This window comes from Gouania willdenowi, chromosome 12 (assembly GCF_900634775.1).
Source record: "Gouania willdenowi chromosome 12, fGouWil2.1, whole genome shotgun sequence".
Taxonomy (NCBI): Eukaryota; Metazoa; Chordata; class Actinopteri; order Blenniiformes; family Gobiesocidae; genus Gouania; species Gouania willdenowi.
In genome coordinates, this window is record NC_041055.1 from 8,421,727 (window position 1) to 8,442,133 (window position 20,407).

Consider the following 20,407-nt stretch of genomic DNA (forward strand, 5'->3'; position numbering starts at 1 on the left):
ATCTTAACAGTGGAACATACAAACACTGCCAATAGAACTAACAACAGCTGGATTAACCTTGATGTAGAGACAAAACAAGCTGCAAACTTGTGTGTCCAAAAGAGACATTCCCGAGTGGTGACACTATGGATGAAAAGGGAAAAAAAACCTTCCAAACACCTTTGAAAGAGGAACTAATATAGAGAGGAGGAGGAAAAAAAAAAAAGACAACACTGACTACAGATGAGAATACACAAAAAAGGACTGTTCAGAACAACTCAAGAATGTTTGACCAGAGAGACATGTAAACCCATGTAAATTTGCGATGGTAAAACAGGGGACGGGACCCAGATAAGCAAACTGCTTCTCTCGTCTCCTTTTTTGGCATGTACAAAAAAAAAAAAAAATGTAAAAAAAAAAAAAAAAAGTGAACGTAACCATGTCGGAAATAAACTGAATAAATAAATAAATAAATAAATAAATAATTATCAACATTCATGTAAGTATGAATGTTTTTTTCCCATACTCAAGCACAATTTTTTTGTTAGCATTGATTGTACTAGCTTGTTACTGTTCAGTGGTAGACAGGAACTAAGTCAATTTACTCAAGTACTGGACTTAAGTAGTATTTTCAAGTTTTTGCACTTTTTTTGAGTATTATTTTGGGGGGATACTTCTTACTTTCACTCCACTACATTTGAAAGATAAATATTGTACTTTTTACTCCTCTACTTTTTCATGAATGCCTGCGTTACTCAGTAATTTTATTTGTGTAACGTTGAGCCTGTTGAACGGCACTTTTTTCATTTTGTGAATAATGGAGATTTGATGTAGTTTTATTAAATGTTATGGTAGTTCATCAAACATTGTACTACAGCACTATGGAACACCTTGTGCATCAGTGTTTGTCTATTTGCAATTATGATGAAAATTGTTTGACATTTATAATTAATATCAACACCTGAGTGCAAATATTTCAGTACGGAGACACTTTGACTTGTATTGGAGTAGTTTTTGACAAGGATTATCTGTAATCTGCAGTATCAAGTAATGAAGTTGAGTACTTTGTCAACCTCTGCTAATGATCTGAAACTGCTTCAAAGTATCAATCAATCAATCAATCTTTATTTGTATAGCGCCAAATCATAACCAATGGTATCTCAAGACACTTTACAGTAGAGCTGTCTTAAGGACGGACTCTTCATTTTATGGATACACACATATGCATATATACGTATATACACATACATATGTATCCCACACCCAACATGAATTCATCATGGCGGCAAGGAAAACCTCTGTTAAGCAGCAGGAACCTTGTTGTGGATCCCATTTCTATGATGAACAGCCATCACGTTATGCTGTGTTGGGTGTGTGCAGAGGAAAGGGTGGAGACAGAGCCGCTGAGACACTGTAACTCCACACTGAGGATCCCACGGACCTGCAAGACAAAAGCCAGAAGGAGTACAGGAGCAAACACACAAGGGAAGAAGCAGACATAGAGGGAGTGTTTGAGAGAGGAATGGGACCCTCTCCGGTCCCTCTCTAACCTAAATGACCTCTCTCTTAATGCCCTCTCCAACCTCTCTCCAACCGAGCATGCCAGACCCCCCCCCCCGGCAGTCTATGCCTATTGCATCACCTTAAAGGTAGAGAGGGTGTCTGCCCCCCGAACCGTGGTTGGTAGATGGTTCCAGAGAAGTGGGGCCTGATAACTAAAAGCTCTTCCTCCTATACTACTTTTAGAGACGAATGGAACAACGAGTAGTCCAGCATTTTGAGAGCGTAGTGTTCTGGGGGGATTGTATGGCACTACAAGCTCCTTGAGATAGACTGGTGCCTGTCCATTTAGGGCTTTATAAGTGAGAAGAAGAATCTTGAATTCTATTCTATATTTTATGGGAAGCCAATGCAGAGAGGCTAATACAGGAGTAATGTGATCTCTTCTCCTAGTTTTAGTCAGTACACGTGCTGCAGCATTTTGAACCAGCTGAAGTGTCTTAAGCGACTTGCTCGGGCAGCCTGCTAAAAGAGAATTACAATAATCCAGTCTAGAGGTAACAAAAGCATGGACTAGTTTTTCGGCGTCACCCTGAGACAGGATAGATCTGATTTTAGCAATGTTACGGAGATGAAAGAAGGCAGTTCTTGAAGTTTGTTTTATGTGAGAGTTGAAGGATAAATCCTGATCAAATAGAACCCCGAGGTTTCTAACAGTTGTGCTTTGTGCCAGAGTAATTCCATCTAGGGCAATTAGGCTAGCATAGGTTTCTCTAAGGTGTCGCGGGCCCAGTACAATGACCTCAGTCTTGTCTGAGTTGAGAAGAAGAACATTTTGGTCCATCCAGGCCCTAATGTCCTTTAGACAGGCCTCAAGTTTAGATAGCTGATTTGTCTCACCTGGCTTCATTGATACATACAGCTGGGTATCATCAGCATAGCAGTGAAAGTTAACAGAGTATTTTCTCATAACATTACCAAGGGGGATCATATAGATACAGAAGAGGATTGGACCTAGCACAGAGCCCTGAGGAACCCCGTAGCTTACTTTAGTGTACACAGAAGACCTATTATTCACGTGTACAAACTGGTACCTATCAGATAGGTAGGACTTAAACCAGTTTAGGGCAGTCCCTGTGATTCCAAGTAATTTCTCTAATCTCTCTCGTAGAATATAGTGATCTATAGTGTCAAAAGCTGCACTAAGATCTAATAAAACCAGCACTGAGAGTCGTCCTTCTTCTGAAGCCCAGAGTAGATCATTAGTTACTTTAACTAAAGCAGTCTCTGTGCTGTGTTGAGCTCTAAAACCTGACTGGAAGTCCTCGAACAGGCTGTTGTTTTGAAGAAATTCACAGAGCTGAGCCGCCACAACTTTCTCAAGAATCTTTGAAATAAAAGGAAGATTAGATATAGGCCTGTAGTTTGCTAAAGTGCTGGAATCAAGAGTAGGTTTTTTGAGAAGGGGTTTGATTACAGCTACTTTAAAGGACTGTGGCACGTAGCCTATTGATAGGGATATATTTATTGTCTCCAACAAAGATGGGCAGACTAGGGGAATAACTTCTTTAAACAGCTTAGTTGGGATCGGATCTGAAAGGCAGGTCGATGGTTTGGAGGATGAAATAATAGAGTTAAGTTCCTGAAGTCCTATATGTGTGAAACAGTTTAGGTTAGGCCTATTTACATTTAATGGTACAGCAGGCCCAGGTGAAGGCAGGGAGTGGCTAATTTTATCTCTAATCTTGTGAATTTTATCGTTCCTCACAGCTGAGGGCTAGAGGAATCATGAGCTCAATAGAGCTCTGACTTTGTGTTAGCCTGGCTACAGTGCTGAAAAGGTACCTCGGATTATTTTTATTTTCTTCAATTAGTGAGGAATAGTATGTAGATCGACTATGTCGTAAGGCTGTCATGTATTTACTATGGCTTTCTTGCCAGAGTATTCGTGACTCCTCTGTTTTATTGGAGCGCCACATTCTCTCTAATTTATGGGTTGTTTGTTTGTGTGTGTGAGTTTCAGAGCTAAACCACGGAGCTTTCCTCTGACGTTTAATAGTTTTTTCCCTCAATGGGGTAATTGAGTCCAAGGTGGATTTTAGTAGACTAGCAGAGCTATCGATAAGCAGATCCAGTTGAGAGGGGTTATAATTAATGTCATAGTTATTTATTGGATGGTGCACTGAGTTTAAGGCAGCAGGAATGGCCTCTTTAAATTTAGCCACAGCACTATTTCTACTCGTAACTATTTTATTGCACAGTGCGAGATCCTCTAGGATAATGTTAAAAGATATTAAAAAGTGATCTGATAGCAGAGGATTTTCAGGGTAGACTTTTAGTTCATTAATATCAAGGCCATATGTTAGAACAAGATCAAGAGTATGATTTAAACGATGAGTAGCTTCATTAATAGTTTGAAAAAAGCCAACTGAGTCTATTAGGGACATAAAGGCTGAGCTCAGGCTATCACTATCTTTGTCAACATGGATATTAAAATCTCTACTATCAGTATTTTATCAGAACTGAGGACTAAGTTGATATAAACTCAGAGAATTCTGATAGAAATTCAGAATAAGGGCCTGGAGGACGGTAATTATCGCAAATAAGACTGGCTGGCAGGTTTTTGATTCGGTATGAGATAAATTTAGAACCAGGCTTTCAAGGAAGTGTAATTGGCCTTTGGTTTAGGATAGATTAGGAGAGAGGAATGATAAATAGCTGCTACACCACCTCCACGGCCTATGTCTCGTGGCATATGAGTATTTAAATGACTGGAGGAGTGGCTTCATTTAAACTAACCATATTCATCTTGATACAGCCATGTTTCAGTTAAACAGAATAAATCAAAGTTATTTTCTGAGATAAGGTCATTTATTAGTAGAGATTTCGATCTCAGTGATCTAATATTTAATAGAGCAATCTATGGTTTAGTTTGGTTTTATAGATTGATATTTTAATTTTTTTCAGATTTTTATAATTGATAGCTCTTTTATTTGATTTTATGTTAAAATCATTGGTGAAATGGGTCGGGGGACAGGTACCGTCTCCAAAAAAATATTCATCACCATCACAACAGTTGTCATGGCGATGAACACAGCTATCATAATAGCAATGGGAGGGAAACTGTCCTAAGGCAAGCGCAGAGGGCGTGGAGGACTCCCCCTCTGTAACATGGTCTCATTCATGAGATGTCATAACAGTGACTGTGCCATGTTTTTCTGATAGTAGAGATGCTCCCTCCAAAGTAGGGTGGATTCCATCTCTTCCTATCAGGTTCGGTTTCCCCAGAAGGATCTCCATTATCAATGAAGCCCACCTCGTTTTCTGGACACCACCTCGATAGCCAGCGGTTAAATGATGACATGCGGCTATACATGTCATCACTGGTCAGATTTGGTAAGGGACCAGAGAAAATTACGGAGTCCGACATTGTTTTAGCATAAGCACAAACTGATTCAATGTTCACTTGGTTGCTTCGACTGACGACGTCGGGAGTTCTAGTGCCGACATGGAGGACTATCCTATCAAACTTACGATTACTCTTTGCCAGCCACTTTAGATTTGATTCTATGTCGCCCGCTCTGGCCCCTGAAATGCACCTCACGATGCCCGCTGACTTGCTAGCTTCACGTTTCTCACTGAGTCGCCAATTATCAGCGTTTGTTCCCCGGTGAGTGTGTTGTCCTCACGGAGGGGGGAGAACCTGTTGAGACGTGAACATGGTGGTGTCCCGAGCGGTTTTGACCTTCGACTATGCTTACCACGGACAGTAACCCACTCATGCTGGCGGGGGGGAGGCTAAGCTAGAGCTTAGCACGGTCGCTAACCCGGCTAGGTCCTTCTTGCTAGCTTCGGTTTTGGTATCGGGGTGCGGAACCGCTTCTCCAGATTGTTGATCTCGCCTATATCAACAGTACGCTACACTTTATGCAACTACCATTGTCCTAAAGGAGGACGAGGAGTAACTAAAAACATCTGACACACCTGGCAGGAGAGCGCGAGGGGAGGAGAGAGAGAAGCCATAGGTGCTAAATTTAAGCTAAGCTAAGCTAAGCTTAAGGACAAAAGGAAGTTTAAAGGAGATTACACTGCCTATAAAGCGTGCGAGATTGCTTTTTACTTAACCTTCGCTACGTTTAACTGTACGGTAAAAATTTAAAAACAAGTGTTTTCAAGGCTAAAAATTCAATGACAACAGTTTGATTAGAGTTAGCAGAACACAGTAGTAGAGCGTAAACAGGAAATGATCGATACGTCACCACGTCAGCACGTCACCACTTGAGGGAACATCTCTCATTTATTTTAAACAGAACATATATTTGTTTCCCAAGCCCGATTAACGTTCATGTTTGACCTGTGCTAACAGGTCTCAGAGTTCAGATTCTGTGTTCTTCTTAAAAAAAAAAAAAAAAACAGTTAATCATGTGTATCCGCAGTAATCTCTCATTAAACTCTAGATTTGACTCATGGCCTACTGGTTCTCCTATAGCACACAGCCTGGTGTGAGTGTGAATGCTTTGTGTGTTGGAGAATGTGGGACATCTGTGATGTCCATTTAAGGTCACTACCTAAACCTGAGGAGCAGCCTCTGAATATCTGGCATACCATGCAATATGATAAGCACAGGCTGAACACACACACACACGCACGCACGCACGCACGCACGCACGCACGCACACACACACACACACACACCACACACACACCACACACACACACACACACACACACACACACACACACACACACACACACACACACACACACACACACACACACACACACACACCACACACACACACACACACACACAGAGAGAGAGAGAGAGAGAGAGAGTGGGTCGTCTTCTGATCGAGAGGTTGGGGGTTCGATCCCAGTACCTGACTATGTGTCGAAGTGTCCTTGGGCAAGACACTGAACCCTAATTTGCTCCCAGTGGTCGACTAGCGCCTTGCATGGCAGTCCTGTCCCACTGGTGTGTGAATGTGAGAGTGATTGGGTGAATGAGCTGATATGTAAAGCGCTTTGAGACTGCTTCAGTGTAGTGATAAAGCGCTATATAAAATCAAGTCCATTTACCATTTACCATTTTAAAGGGTCATCATCTTGTTATTTGCACATTCTAGTCTAACTACTGTTTATATTTATACTTATGTTTATACTTATTATCATCTCTTCTAGTTGATTGTTTATTATTGAATGTTTTTCACTATTGGAGAGAGCACAGTTGACCGAGTCAAATTCCTCGTGTGTACAACATACACTTGGCGAATAAAGATGATTCTGATTCTGATTCTGATATCATGCTAAATCCACTTTTTTAGCCCTTAAATGCATTTTGTTGTATATTTAGAGTGCTTAGAAGTACAGAAAAAATCAAATTAGTCTCTTCAGGTGCTCCGTTGATATCTTTATATTCTGTTTTGCTCATATTTTTCAATCTGTTTCGATTTTTCTATTCTCTATTACGTTTTTTTGAACTATTACATCACAGTATTTGCAGCAGAACTGCCAAATTAGTACATCAACTCCAGGTCCAACACTTCGAGCAATCCGCCATTTTTATTTCTCGCTTTTATTTTGTAGTCCAAGCTCAAGGATGCCGAAGTTACGAGAGGATAAGTCAAAATGTTCGGTTGTTGGATGTAGTAACCCACACGCTTCATTACACCGTCTCCCAGCATCAGAACCTTTTCAAAGTGCCTGGTTGAGTTTTATTTTTCACGGAAATGTACCACATCTGTGGGTAAGGTCATTTTTGTGTGTGTGAAGCACTTCAAGGATGACTGCTTCATCAACCTCCACCAGTATAAAGAAGGATTTGCAGAAAGACTTTGTCTGATTGAGGGTTCAATTCCTTCTATCTTTGGAGACAACGAACAGAGCACTTCGGTAAGCTGTAAATAACGCTAAAAAGTGTGATGATAAGACGTCCCTGTCATTGTTTTGTTAGCATTAGCAGTTGCACCGTCTTCATATGTTAGAGCTGTGTGCTCGTTTTAGATCCTTGATGATATGGCCTACGTGATTTAATTTAAGTCTAAAGTTTTCATTAGTCATTTCAATTTGCCATTTTTGTCTTTGAAAAGACTGTATTAAAATGCATTTCGTGACGTTAGCTTGGCGCTAGCGTTAGCTCGGTGCTTGTGTTAGCTCACTTGTTAGGGTTCTGCAGGTTCATCATCTTCATTTTCATCTCGCTCCGCTGGGTCCGACTCTGGCTGGAACATGTAAAGCTGGATGGACAAGTCTTCTGTTGTTGACATTTTGTAAATAACCTCTGAATAAAAACTTTATGCGCCGCTCCATAGCCGTATCTCTTCTATCAAACTACAAAAATGGCCGAGCAGGGTGGAGTTGAACCGAGTGTCACCTGAAGAGGGGGCGGGGTATGGAGTGTCTCATTTGCATTTAAAGAGACAGCACCAAAACGAGTTGCTCTCAGAAGCACATCAGAAAAGGGGTAGAAAAGGGGCCTGTGGAGCTATAATAATGAGGAATTCAGACCCAAGCATTGCAGTTCCGCTTTATATAGACCACAACTGTATGATTTATATGTAAAAAGGAAGGATTTAAAACCATGATACAGTATGTCCCCTTTAAAGCAGCGCAGCTGATTGTCATTATGCCTCCATCTGTGTTTTTTCAGTAGCTGTCTGTTTTTTTCTTTAAGTGTAGGTGTCTGAGTGACAAGTGATCTGATGTGGATGCCTGATCACTGTGGTGTGTGTGTGTGTGTGTGTGTGTGTGTGTGTGTTTCTCCATCTGTCAACACCGCTGTCTGTGCGCGACTGACAGGCGAAGGTGCTGGTTCAAAGAAGGACACATCCAGGTAAAACAAACTGATCAGATGGGCAGGCTCTGTGGTTATAATGGAGCTGGACTCTCTAATGATGGTGGCAGAGAGGAGAACACTGAACAAAGTGTGGATTATTATTGACAATGCCAGGCAGTCACCTTCTGAACACCATCATCATCAACCAGAGGAGCCTGTTCAGCCAGAGAATGCTCCTTCCCAGGTACAGGACTAACAGACTGAAGCACCCCTTTGTCCCTCAACCTATCAAACTGTAAAACTCCTCACTCGGAGGGGGAGGGGTCACAGAAAGACAGAGGATTAGCATTAATTGTAGTCAGTGGCATCAACCTGGAATATATCATGCAGCTTGTTTACTCATTTCTGTATATTCCATATTCTATATATTTTGTATTTATATCTTATATATCTATCTATTCCACAAAATAACTCAAAAAACACACTAAAATATAGAAAAATATACAACAGACTCCAAAGACAGACAGAAGAAGAATGTTGTAAATGAAAGGAATAAAAATACAAAAAAACTAAAACAAAAACACACAAACCCCGAGTTATTTCCTCTATTATTGCTCAGTTTGGTCATTATTCTAAATGGTGACATTAATGTTGAAAATTGATAATTACATTAAAAGTAACATGTCTATAATTTCTTGCAGCCTATTAAAGTTGCAGCTTTTTTAATCATTAGTTGTAGACAATTTATTTATCAATGATAAATAATAATGTTAATAAATGTGCCTGTGTGGCATTTTGCATCAGCAAATATAACCCAGAATTGTATTTCTGGTCTGACTTTAACTTCAGCAAAGCTCCTCAGAGCCACAGCTGAAACCAACTGGTTGCACTTTGCAGCGTGAACTTGCAGAAACTCTGTGGCTCTCATCACTCGCTCCTCATTGTCCTCCTGTTCTCCTCTCCTCTTCCTATCCACTGTCCTGCAAATGTTCTCCACCTCTCGGTCTGCTCCTGCTGAAGCTTTCCTCTTGTTCAAAAGCACTTTTCCCTCTCCATTGTCACTGATGCTGCTCAGGTGGAACAGTTAGAATGCCATCACAAAACCACACAAAATAACAGAAAAATACACAAAACAGCAAAAATACACAAAGGGCCTGTACTACGAAGCTGGATTTCCTCTTATCGCGCTTACTTCCGGGATTTATGTTGTGTGGTGCACTACGACTCTGGCTAACTTCTTTACCAGGCTAAATCACCATGGTAACTTTGGCCTGAACAAGCAACTCTGTCAGGACCAGGTTATGAAGTGAATACAGGGTTCTCGCCAGCGCTGTTTAAGCGTAGGGGGCCCCCGACGTTCAGTTTTCAGCAACGAAGGGGGGATTTTCTGTTGTTTTTTTCCTTTTTTAATTTGTACCGTCATAATAATTGTTGCACACATGGACACAAAAGGGACGCACGCTTATAATCTCACGCTTTCGTGCAATAACAGTGTCAGCAGCTCCTTGCTTTTTCTGCAGCAACAGTGTTGCTTTTGGTATGAAATATGGATTTTTAATTCTTCATATTTTTAAAGAATTATTCCTCATTGTGACGTAAGTTGCTCTGCACAGTTTCTCTGTGATTGTAATTGGCCTGATGCTGTAATCTCCACTCCTGTCACAGTCATAGCCAGGCTGAAATCACCGGTCTTAAAGCTGCAATATGTAAAATCTCCTCTTCTCTCTCTCTCTCTCTCTGTGCTCCATTTCAAAACAGAAACAAAAACCTAACATTTCTTAATAGTATCTTTGTGTGAATGCTCTTAGTGACTTTTTTGTCAATACGAACTTTATCTTGCCTATTGGAGAGTTTTCTGGTGTTCTAGAGACTACAACATGAATGCACGTATCACTCTGTAGTTACTGCTCTGCGTAGCGGCTGCTGTCATCAGCTCCTCCCCGCCAGAGAGCACACAGAGGAGGCTTTGATCCCAGCTGCTGCTCAGGGCAGTGACAACCTTTTTTCTGCGTAATTGTTGTGCCTAATGGTGCGTTCACACAAAACACGTCAAAAGCGTCAGTTTACATAGACAATATATGTGGACATGCTTCTCGGAGCGTCGAGCATCACGTGGTGTCCGGCGCGGAGAGTTGGGATTGTTGAACTTTTGGAGCGTATCGCGGAGATGGAAGTAGCGCTGAAAGCGATTCTCGTCCGAGCGCAGCTCTTTTAAATCCAGAAACGGCACCGGCCGAGGCACAGATAAAGCCATGCCACTCTCTGGATAATGTAGAGCTGATGAACGGGGGTCGGAGGCGGCTTCCAACTAGGGGCGTGAGGCACAATTTTGACACCCAAACACATTTGGTGTGAAAGCAGCATAACGCTGCGATGGGAACTTGTGCTGGAACGTCCGTCGTCATTCTTTTACTATCAATGGTACGTGAACGCGGCTGACTTCAGTCGAGCAGCCAATAGTAACTCCCTAAACAGCCCATGGAGCACGTGTGTTTGTAGAAAGATCTCTGATTGGCTGAAGTCCAGCGACGCTGCTGGATTTATAAAATTAATTTACACGACCAAGAGAAGGAGAATATATATTGATTGTCCACTCAGAACACTTTGGATTACAATATGCTTAAAGATGATTATGGATTTTTGACCAAATTATGCCAAACAAAACTTACATGCTTTTAGTGAACGTGTTTGTATCCTGCTTCGTAGGACAGGGGCTCTCTGACAGAGAATGTTTGGTTTGGTGAAGCCCGCTAACAGAGAGACATCCAGGTTATACTCATCCAACTTTGTAGTACAGACACTAAATATATTTGTTATTTTGTTTCCTCTGATCCTAACTTGTGCAATTGCAGCCTAGTGAAATGTGACTCCTGAAGCAACCGTGCTTCCTTCTAACAATAGTTCCTCTGAGAGTGGAGCTCCTTAAAACCAATCCCTGCTCAGAGGGGAAAGGTTGTTCTCAGGGAAGCAGGTTGGCCACTCCTTTCATTATCCCTTTATTCTCTGTAGGCTTTCTGCTCCTTCCTCTTTGCTCTTCTCTTCTTCATCCCATGCACACTCATCCTCTCATCGCTCACATTGGTAATGCCTTTTCCATTTTTATTCTCACTGTATTTTTGACCTCTTATTATTCCAAATATTACTGTTAATCTTGACTTTTACACCTCTCTCTCTCTCTCTCTCTCTCTCTCGCTCTCTCTCTCTAACTTGCAGCATTCCCTCCCGCCTGGTGATGCAAGCACTGCAGCAGCAGCTGCTCTGACACATGAAGCAGCACCAAACCCCAACAGACGCAGGTGGACAGAAGAAAGGTGGAGAAGGAGGTGGAGGAGGGGGCAAGGAGGTGTGGAGGGAGGTGGAGGAGAAGAGGAGGAGGAGGAGACAACTGTCAAAAGGACACTAAAGGGCAGGAGTAAAAAAAAAAAAAAAAAAAAAAAAAAAAAAGGAGGGGGTGGATGTTGCAGCCATGTCCGACACACCTTTGCAGAGGAATGGAACAGCCACAGCTCCGTAAGTATCCGCTCTCCATCCTCCTCTCTCCCCTCACTGCCCTCCATCAGCCTTCACTGCTCACATCCTCTCCATCAGACACATCATGGGTCGCTATGGGAACGGAGCTCCGTCATGGTGCTGCTGCCGCTGCTCAGTCATGACTGGAGAAGTCGTGTTCACTCCTCCCTCCTCAGTCTTCCATGTCTGCTCTCTGAGCTCCTTATCTCTACCACCACCTTCTGCTGAGTCAGCTCTTTATTTTGAAGCAGGCGCTCCTTTTCTCTCTTTTTACGATCAGTGTGATGAATGATTATTGGTGGATTTGTTTGGGCCTTTGAATGCAGCTGGCTTGATGCATCTATTCCATTTTTTTTTAATCACAGCAGGGCCACAAACATGTGATCATGCAGAAGTGTGATTGTCTGATTCGAGCGTTTGTGTGTGTGTGTGTGTGTGTGTGTGTTCTGAGTCTTCTTCTACTACTTTGTGTGTTTTGAGACTTGGAGTCATTTTGTACAAGTATATCCTGGATATCTCTCCGTTAGCAGGCTACACCTAACCAAACATTCTCTGTTAGAGAGTAGCTGTACTACTAAGCGGGATATAAACACGTTTACTTAAGACATGTGATTTCAGCCTGGCTACATGCGCGTTCCAGTGACAGGGGTGGCGATTATAGCGTCAGACCAATTACAATCACGGAGAAACTGTGTAGAGCAATTCACGTCACGATTGAAGAATAATACTTTAAAAATATAAAATAATTAAAATCCATAATGCAGGCTAAAAACCACACTGTTGCTGCAGAAAAAGCAGGAAGGAAGGAACACAGGCAGGAAGCTGCTGACACTGTTAATGCGTAAAAGCGTGAGATTATACAATATTAATCCATGGGATGAGAAACGGACAGCTCTCTGATCAGTTTCACTTTAGTACAGCACATGTGTTTCTATTCAAGTAGTCCTCATTTTATCACACACATGGTTTCACTGTAGTATGTTTCTGCTGATGCTGTCAGCGTCACTATAGCAAATTTATGAATGAATGAAAGAATGAAATACTTGATCCGTTTGTGCATACGTTGAGTGTCCAACACAGGCTTCATCATCTGACTGTAGATCAGTCCATCAGATGTAAATCTATATCTTTCTTTTGTACTCGCTCAGATCGTATCTACTTCATAACCTGGTCCTGATCAGGTTGGGTGTTCAGCCTAAGTTACCATGGTGATTTAGCCCAGTAAAAAGTTAACCAGCGTCGTAGTACACCACACCGAATAAATCCCGGAAGTTAACGCGATAAGAGGAAATCCAGCTTCGTAGTACAGGCCCTTTGTGTATTTTTGCTGTTTTGTGTATTTGTCTGTTATTTTGTGTGGTTACTCTTGTTTCAGTATGTGGTTATACAATAATTACACATAAATCATGAAATCCTGTACAGTACAGGTTCTAATACTTTGGCCTCAAACAATACACATTTTCATTACAGCGTACAAAATTTCAATATTTGTTCGACTCAGTAAAATTGTGATCAAGCATGAATTAGCCCAGACTGTGCCACGAATGTAGATAACACAGAATAGATACATACGTTATAAGTGAAAAGACCAATAAGAACATTTTAATGCGCCACAATCCATGTAATTTAAATTTTCTGACACTGATACTTTCGTTAAAATAATTGTCTTGCTCTCTATCTACTTTAAAAAATGTTTAAAATTCATATTTCTTATTTTGTGATGAATACATGAAAACTAGGGTTATATAGTAAGCAGAAAAAGAAAATTGTGTATGAGCTGCACCCAACCGGGGTTAACCTTCACTGTGACCAATACCATACCAGGATAGGATACTATCATAACATGCATAAAGTGGGCGAAGATGATGAATAGATGATTTAATAATGAATGGATGGACAGCACATTTATTATTTATTCAGTAGTCTCCATGCTTCAAGCATAGTCATCATAGTATCTATGCTTCCTTTTACAATAATGCAGAACTCCAGCCTCTGCTACATCTGAACCTAAGCTAGCGTGTCTTTTCAAGTGCAGGACACATAGTCAATGTCCAAATGTCTATTTTAGCCTGAAAATGTAGACATTACAACATTACAATTTCATTTAGCGTACGCTTTTATCCAAAACGACACAATACGTGTAAGTAGGGTTCAGGGACTTGCGCATCATTCCACAGTGATGGACCAGGTAGGATTTGAACCGTTGACCATCCGATTACAAGCCAGCTTCCCTAACCGTTACGCCACCACATGCTAACATTATTGAAACAGAACATGTCCACATCTTAATTCTCGGCGATGTGGGCTGTTCGAGGTTGATTCTTTCATAAAAAAGCTTGTTCTGCACAGTTTATGCACAGAATGTCATGATGGTGACATGATCTAGCATTAATCGTCAGTCTGTTTTTGTGCATTTTTCCTATTTTAAGTCGGAAAAAAGTTCTCAATTAAGTTTATTTTATTTTTTCTATATTTCTATTGAGTTGAAAATGTCATCCCCAGAGCAAGTATGTAAGTACGTATGTCGAGTTACAGTCAGATAAAAGCATGGTTATTTTTCAAAATGTAATTATTTTTTCCTTTTTCCAAAATATCTTCTCATTATTGTGATCCAGTTATCATCTATCGTGTCCCACCCTGACTTACCACTGGTACAAACTACGATTGTTTTTGTTGATGAAGTTTGTAGTTTAAAGGGGACATATCATGCTAAATCCACTTTTTTAGCCCTTAAATGCATTTTGATGTATATTTAGATTGTTTAGAAGTACAGAAAAGTTCAAATTAATCTCTTCAGGTGCTCCGTTGATATCTTTATATTCTGTTTTGGTCATATTTTTCAATCTGTTTCGATTTTTCGATTCTCTATTACGTTTTTTGAACAATAACGTCAGCAGAACTGCCAAATTAGTACATCAACTCCAGGCCCAACACTTAGAACAATCCGCCATTTTTATTTCTCGCTTTTATTTTGTAGTCCAAGCTCCAGGATGCTGAAGTTACGAGAGGATAAGTCAAATTGTTCGGTTGTTGGATGTAGTAACCCAGACGCTTCATTACACCGTCTCCCAGCATCAGAACCTTTTCAAAGTGCCTGGTTGAGTTTTATTTTTTACAGAAATGTACCCACATCTGTGGGTAAGATCATTTTTGTGTGCGTGAAGCACTTCAAGGATGACTGCTTCTGCAACCTCCACCAGTATAAAGAAGGATTTGCCAAAAGACTTTGTCTGATTGAGGGTTCAATTCCTTCTATCTTTGGAGACGATGAACAGAGCACTTCGGTAAGCTGTAAATAACGCTAAAAAGTGTGATGTTAAGACGTCCCTGTCATTGTTTTGTTAGCATTAGTAGTTGCACCGTCTTCAGACTTCATATGTTAGCGCTGTGTGCTCGTTTTAGATCCTTGATGATATGGCCTACGTGGTTTAATTTAAGTCTAAAGTTTTCATTAGTCACTTCATTTTGCCGTTTTTGTCTTTGAAAAGACTGTATTAAAATGCATTTCGTGACGTTAGCTTGGCGCTAGCATTAGCTCGGTGCTTGTGTTAGCTCACTTGTTAGGGTTCTGCAGGTTCATCATCATTTTCATCTCGCTCCGCCGGGTCCGACTCTGGCTCGAACATGTAAGGCTGGATGAACAAGTATTCCGTTGTTGACATTGTGTAAATAACGTGTGAATAAACTTTTTCTGCGCCGCTACATAGCTATATCTCTTCTATCAAACTACAAAAATGGCCGAGCAGGGTGGAGTTGAACCTGGAGAGGGGGCGGGGTATGAAGTGTCTCATTTGCATTTAAAGAGACCGCACCAAAACGAGTTGCTCTCAGAAGCACATCAGAAAAGGGGTAGAAAAGGGGTCTGTGGAGCTATTATAATGAGGAATTCAGACCCAAGCATTGCAGTTCCACTTTATATAGACCACAACTGTATGATTTATATGTAAAAAGGAAGGATTTAAAACCATGATATGTCCCCTTTAAGAGGTCAGATATTTATTTGTTGGAAGTTGGTCATTGCTCTCACTTTACACAAGTAAACGTAGTGACTTTTCAAAATAAAATACCCAGAACACTCAAGAAAAAAAATACATGTAGATTTTTAAAACTTTACTCTGCTGTAGAAAGCAGTAGAAAACAAACTTGACTTGCTATTGGTGCAAAGGATAGTGTGTATAGATTTGGTGCATGCAATAAAAAGTGTCTGTTTGTATGATGTCAAGCTCTGTATACGGTGTCGTGTTGCATGCTGAGAATCTCAATCACTTATTCAAAGGCAGCCTGTCGGACACATCAATGATATCTTTAAGTCTCCTGTCAGAAACACACCCATGAGACGGTGGGGAAATGGACATGATGCAGAGGCTGCTGCTGCATCAATAGTTAATGTTACAGTTGGGAAAAATAGTATCGTTCTGACAGTCAATAACAGCTCATATCTACAGTATGTATCTGAACATGAAGCGCATGTGGAGGCCTTTGTATCATGTAGAGCAGCAACTGGCGGCCCGGGGGCCACAAGCGACTCTCAGTTTAATTTTGTGCAGCCCCCTTAAAGTTAACACATAAAATAACTCAAAATTACAACAGCAAAAAGCAAATTTAGTCAAAAATTACACAATGTAACCACACAAATACACAATAAGAACAGAAAAGTACAAAAAACAACAATAAATACACAAAATGACTTAAAATACAGACAATGCCCTTGTGATTGTGTGACCTGAGGGCCATTTTAGCAACATTCATGTTAACATTTAGAAAAATGAACAATCTAAGTGTTTTTACAGAGCAAAGGGTTTCATCTGTGTTCATGAAATTTTGTATATTTGTGTGTTTCTTGTCACTTTGTTTATTTTTCTATAATTTTGCTTGTTTTGCGGATTTTTTGTAGCCATTTTGAAGTTGGATTTTTCTTGTTTTCTGGAGTCATTTTGTGTATTTACTTTGAAGTAATTTTGTATTTTCTTAGAAAATTTGTTGTGTATTTCCATTATTATTTTGCATATTGTTCTTTGTGGTTTTTTTTTAAAGACATTTTAGGTATTTTGGTGTTGTTTTGTGTCATCTATGTTTGGAATCGCACAAAATTTGACCATGGGCCGTATGAGGGCCCCCCGGGACACCAGTTGCTTATGTCTGCTCTAAGGTGTCCCATTCGAGTAAATTAATTTTCAATGACAAATGTGAGTAATATAAGCTTTTTATTGAACCGTTGCTCAATAACCAATTGCAGTCACTTCATGGTCCACTAGGGGGGAATACCGGATACTGATATAAGTGGAAAAAGTCCAACCATTGCCATCTTACCACAGTAATATCTGAAAACCACAGCATTGTGGAATCAAAAAAAAACAAACAAGAACTACAAAGTCTGCATTCATTAAGTAACAAAGAACAGCTAAAAATGCAAAACATATGAAGGCCAAGTTATTCAATCACACACACAAACAAAGTCTGTGTGTCCCACCATTAGAGGTATGCCACACAAAGGCACCTAAAATACACACACACACACACACACACACACACACACAGGAGCGACGGCTAAACTAGCCTGATTTACTTTTGTCCATATTTTTCCTTTCCCTCTACTTCCTACCACTGCTTTGTAAGTAGTTAAGTACTAAAGCTGTGTGTGTGCATGTGCGTGTGTGTGTGTGTGCGCATGTGTGCTTCTCTGCCTATGCTTCCACATCTGGAGGCCATTAGCTCAAGGCTGGTTTTTTGGGGGTTGTTGTGTGGCGAAGCCTAGGCTGGCTGTACAGTGAGGTCATCATGTCGTGGCAATGTGGAGGAACAATGACGCTGTTGTATCCAACGACAACCAACCAGCGTGACTGAAGCTGGAGTCAAGGACGTAAAAGAGAGAGACAGAGGTAACAGTCCTTCAGGGGATGATGAAAGACTCAAAGGAGTCCAAGTAAAAAAAAAATAAATAGACTTCCATAAAGACTAAAAAAAAAATAATCCTTGGTTTATTCTGGGAATTGTTCTCACAGTGGCCTGCGTAGCCAACATAACAGTGCTTGTTATAACTCCAGCTCAGGCAGATGTCATGCCAGCATGAGGATATGACTGCCAAGTCATGAACTATATTTAACCAAAACTGCTCACTGTTCCTGGTTCAGAGGTTTTATGCTCCGTGTTGAATGTGTAATTCAATGTTTGGATGGAACCAGTTCTCCTGTCCACTGGGACATGGTCAGCTGTAAGCAGACTTCAGCTATAATTCTCCAACACTGCAGAACGCCTGTGCTGTACTTTGGGTTTCATTTAGAACAGACAAAAGATTTCTATTTCACAAAATACAAGAATTTCGCAATGATGTTAGAAATGGATCGTTTATTTTCTTCTTTGTCCAGTTAAGTTAACACTGTAGTGCAATATTTTTTGCAGCAGCTATGCATGTTTTATTGCTTAGTTGTGACCATCACCAACCCTCCCTAAGGAAGGGTAAGCAATAAAAGAGGAACATATAAAAAGAAAGGGCTGTGTTTCACCCTAGTGAGTGGGGGTAAAAGAAGGGAAAGGGAGTTAGAGTGGTGCAGTATTATATTGTTTTTCACCCATCTCCATTTGTTCTATGAAACACAACAACATAGTATTTGAGGTTTATTTTCCCAAACTCGCCGAGTTTTAGCCCTCTGAAAAGTCACTTTCTCCAAAAAACAGGTTGTTTTGGGGCCTTCATGCATATGCATGAGTAGGCGTGTCTGTAGACGCCGACTACATGCCTCGCTGTTGGAGAGAGTGATCACGATAGCAATTATATTTTGCTATCCACACACTCTTGTTATTGTTTTCAGCCAAAAAACTGCACATTACAGTAAAACACATGGCTTTTTTAAGTGGCTATTGTGATTGTGAGTACGGTGTGTGTTTATCACAGCAGCAGCGGAGTCAATCAGCTGTTTCAAACACTCAGCAGAGCTGCACTTTCTATTCATTATCACCACTATTGATTACAGCAATAGTCCATTCAAAACAATAGTCCACTGTTTTGTCCAACCGCTGAGTTGCTTTGGGTCACAAACACATCAGATCATGTCAAAGGAGATACGAGGCGGTATAACATTTACCAAAGATCGAACTGATTGAGCGCTCACACTGTGCTTCGAATTATTTATATACTGGGTTATCTATATACTGAACATAAATATATTATCTGTGGATAAAGGGACTAGTGGTTAAGGGAACAGGCTTGTAATTGTAGGCTCACTGGTTGTAATCTTAACTGCTCCATCTCTGTGGGATGTTGATCAGTCCCTTATATTAACCCTAACTGCTCTCTGGGCGCTACAATTAAATGCAGAGGACACATTTTGTGTATGTAGCTTTACATATATAACAATAATGTAAAACATATACAGTAGTCCCTCACTATAACGCGGTTCACCTTTCGCGGCTTCAGTGTTTCGCAGTTTTTTTTTAACAGTGCAATTTTGCATGCATTTTTTTGCAGCGTATGAACGCGCATTGTGTTCTGCGCCCTGATTGGCTAATGCTGCGTTCACCCACCAGCGACACATCCAACTCGGTGAGTTTCACTGCCTGCTGAAGCGAGGAGCTGCGCTCCTTTTTCTCCTCTCATAAACATAAACCACCAGTGAAAAGAACCGGTGTGATTAGCGGCTAATGCTATCTTAGCTCAGGGCTACAGAGAGAACTTTTACCTGCTACTACCACCTCCTCGCTGATTCTCCTCCACGCCAAATCCTTCCTAGTCCGGTCCCGGTTATAAAGGCTGTGTCATACAGCTCCAGGTGGTCACACACAGCTTCTACTCCATGGTTGAATGGGTGAACAGACCAGTGTCCGTGTTGACGGCCTGATGTTATCATCAACAAAGACTCTAAATGCGTTCGGCATCAATGTCTGATCACTAGCAGTGTGGCTCTGAAGTGCTGTATGTTTGAAAACAGGTTTATATTTTAATATCTATGAAGGTTTGAACTTTGAGAGAGTTTAAACAAGAGAGAAATGTGAGAAAATATTAATTCCTGTCTGAGAAAAGTGTATAAAGTGTGTGATGAGGGGTTAATAATTGTAAAAAATAAAGCTGACTACTTCACGGATTTCACCTATTGCTGGTTATTTTCAGAACGTAAACCCCGCGATAAACGAAGCACTACTGTATATCCCATGGGAGGAGCTTAAATTCTCATAAGGTAGGAGGAGCCAGGATTGTCAGGAGGAGGAGTTCCATACAAAATCCAAATCCAACTCACCCATTTGTAGCTGACTTTTCACAAAATGTGGAATAACAAGGAATGTATATCACTGTAGCAAAACCATGATGAAGTAAATTTTTCATAATACTGCCCCTTTAATGCAATTCAATTCCATTCAACTTTATTTGTATAGCGCAAATTAAAACAAAGTCATCTCAATGCGCTCATCAACAACATCCACATGAACAAGCACTTAGCGACAGTGGGAATGAGATGTTTAATCTTTGCTTTTTACTGATATCCAATATGGTGATATTGTCTAACACTAACGTTCCAATATTAACCAATACTGACATATACACAGACCCTGTGTATATGTCAGTATTGTTTCTGTATTACAGAAACTCTAACAATACAGAAAAACGTAACCCTTCAATATTGTACAGCAAATATTGCACATATGACATTT

General features: G+C 40.7%; 1 protein-coding gene across 3 annotated transcripts in view; it reads left to right on the top strand.

Annotated features, from left to right (window-relative positions):
* Window positions 1-11,675: 11,675 nt before the first annotated feature.
* The window catches only part of palm2akap2 (PALM2 and AKAP2 fusion), a 134,646-nt gene continuing 125,914 nt past the window's right edge, over window positions 11,676-20,407 (top strand). For all 3 annotated transcript variants that reach the window (XM_028462366.1, XM_028462367.1, XM_028462368.1), the window contains exon 1: window positions 11,676-11,764. In XM_028462366.1, coding sequence (XP_028318167.1) covers window positions 11,721-11,764 — 44 coding nt within the window. In that variant the 5' untranslated portion in view covers window positions 11,676-11,720. The remainder of the gene's footprint in view (window positions 11,765-20,407) is intronic.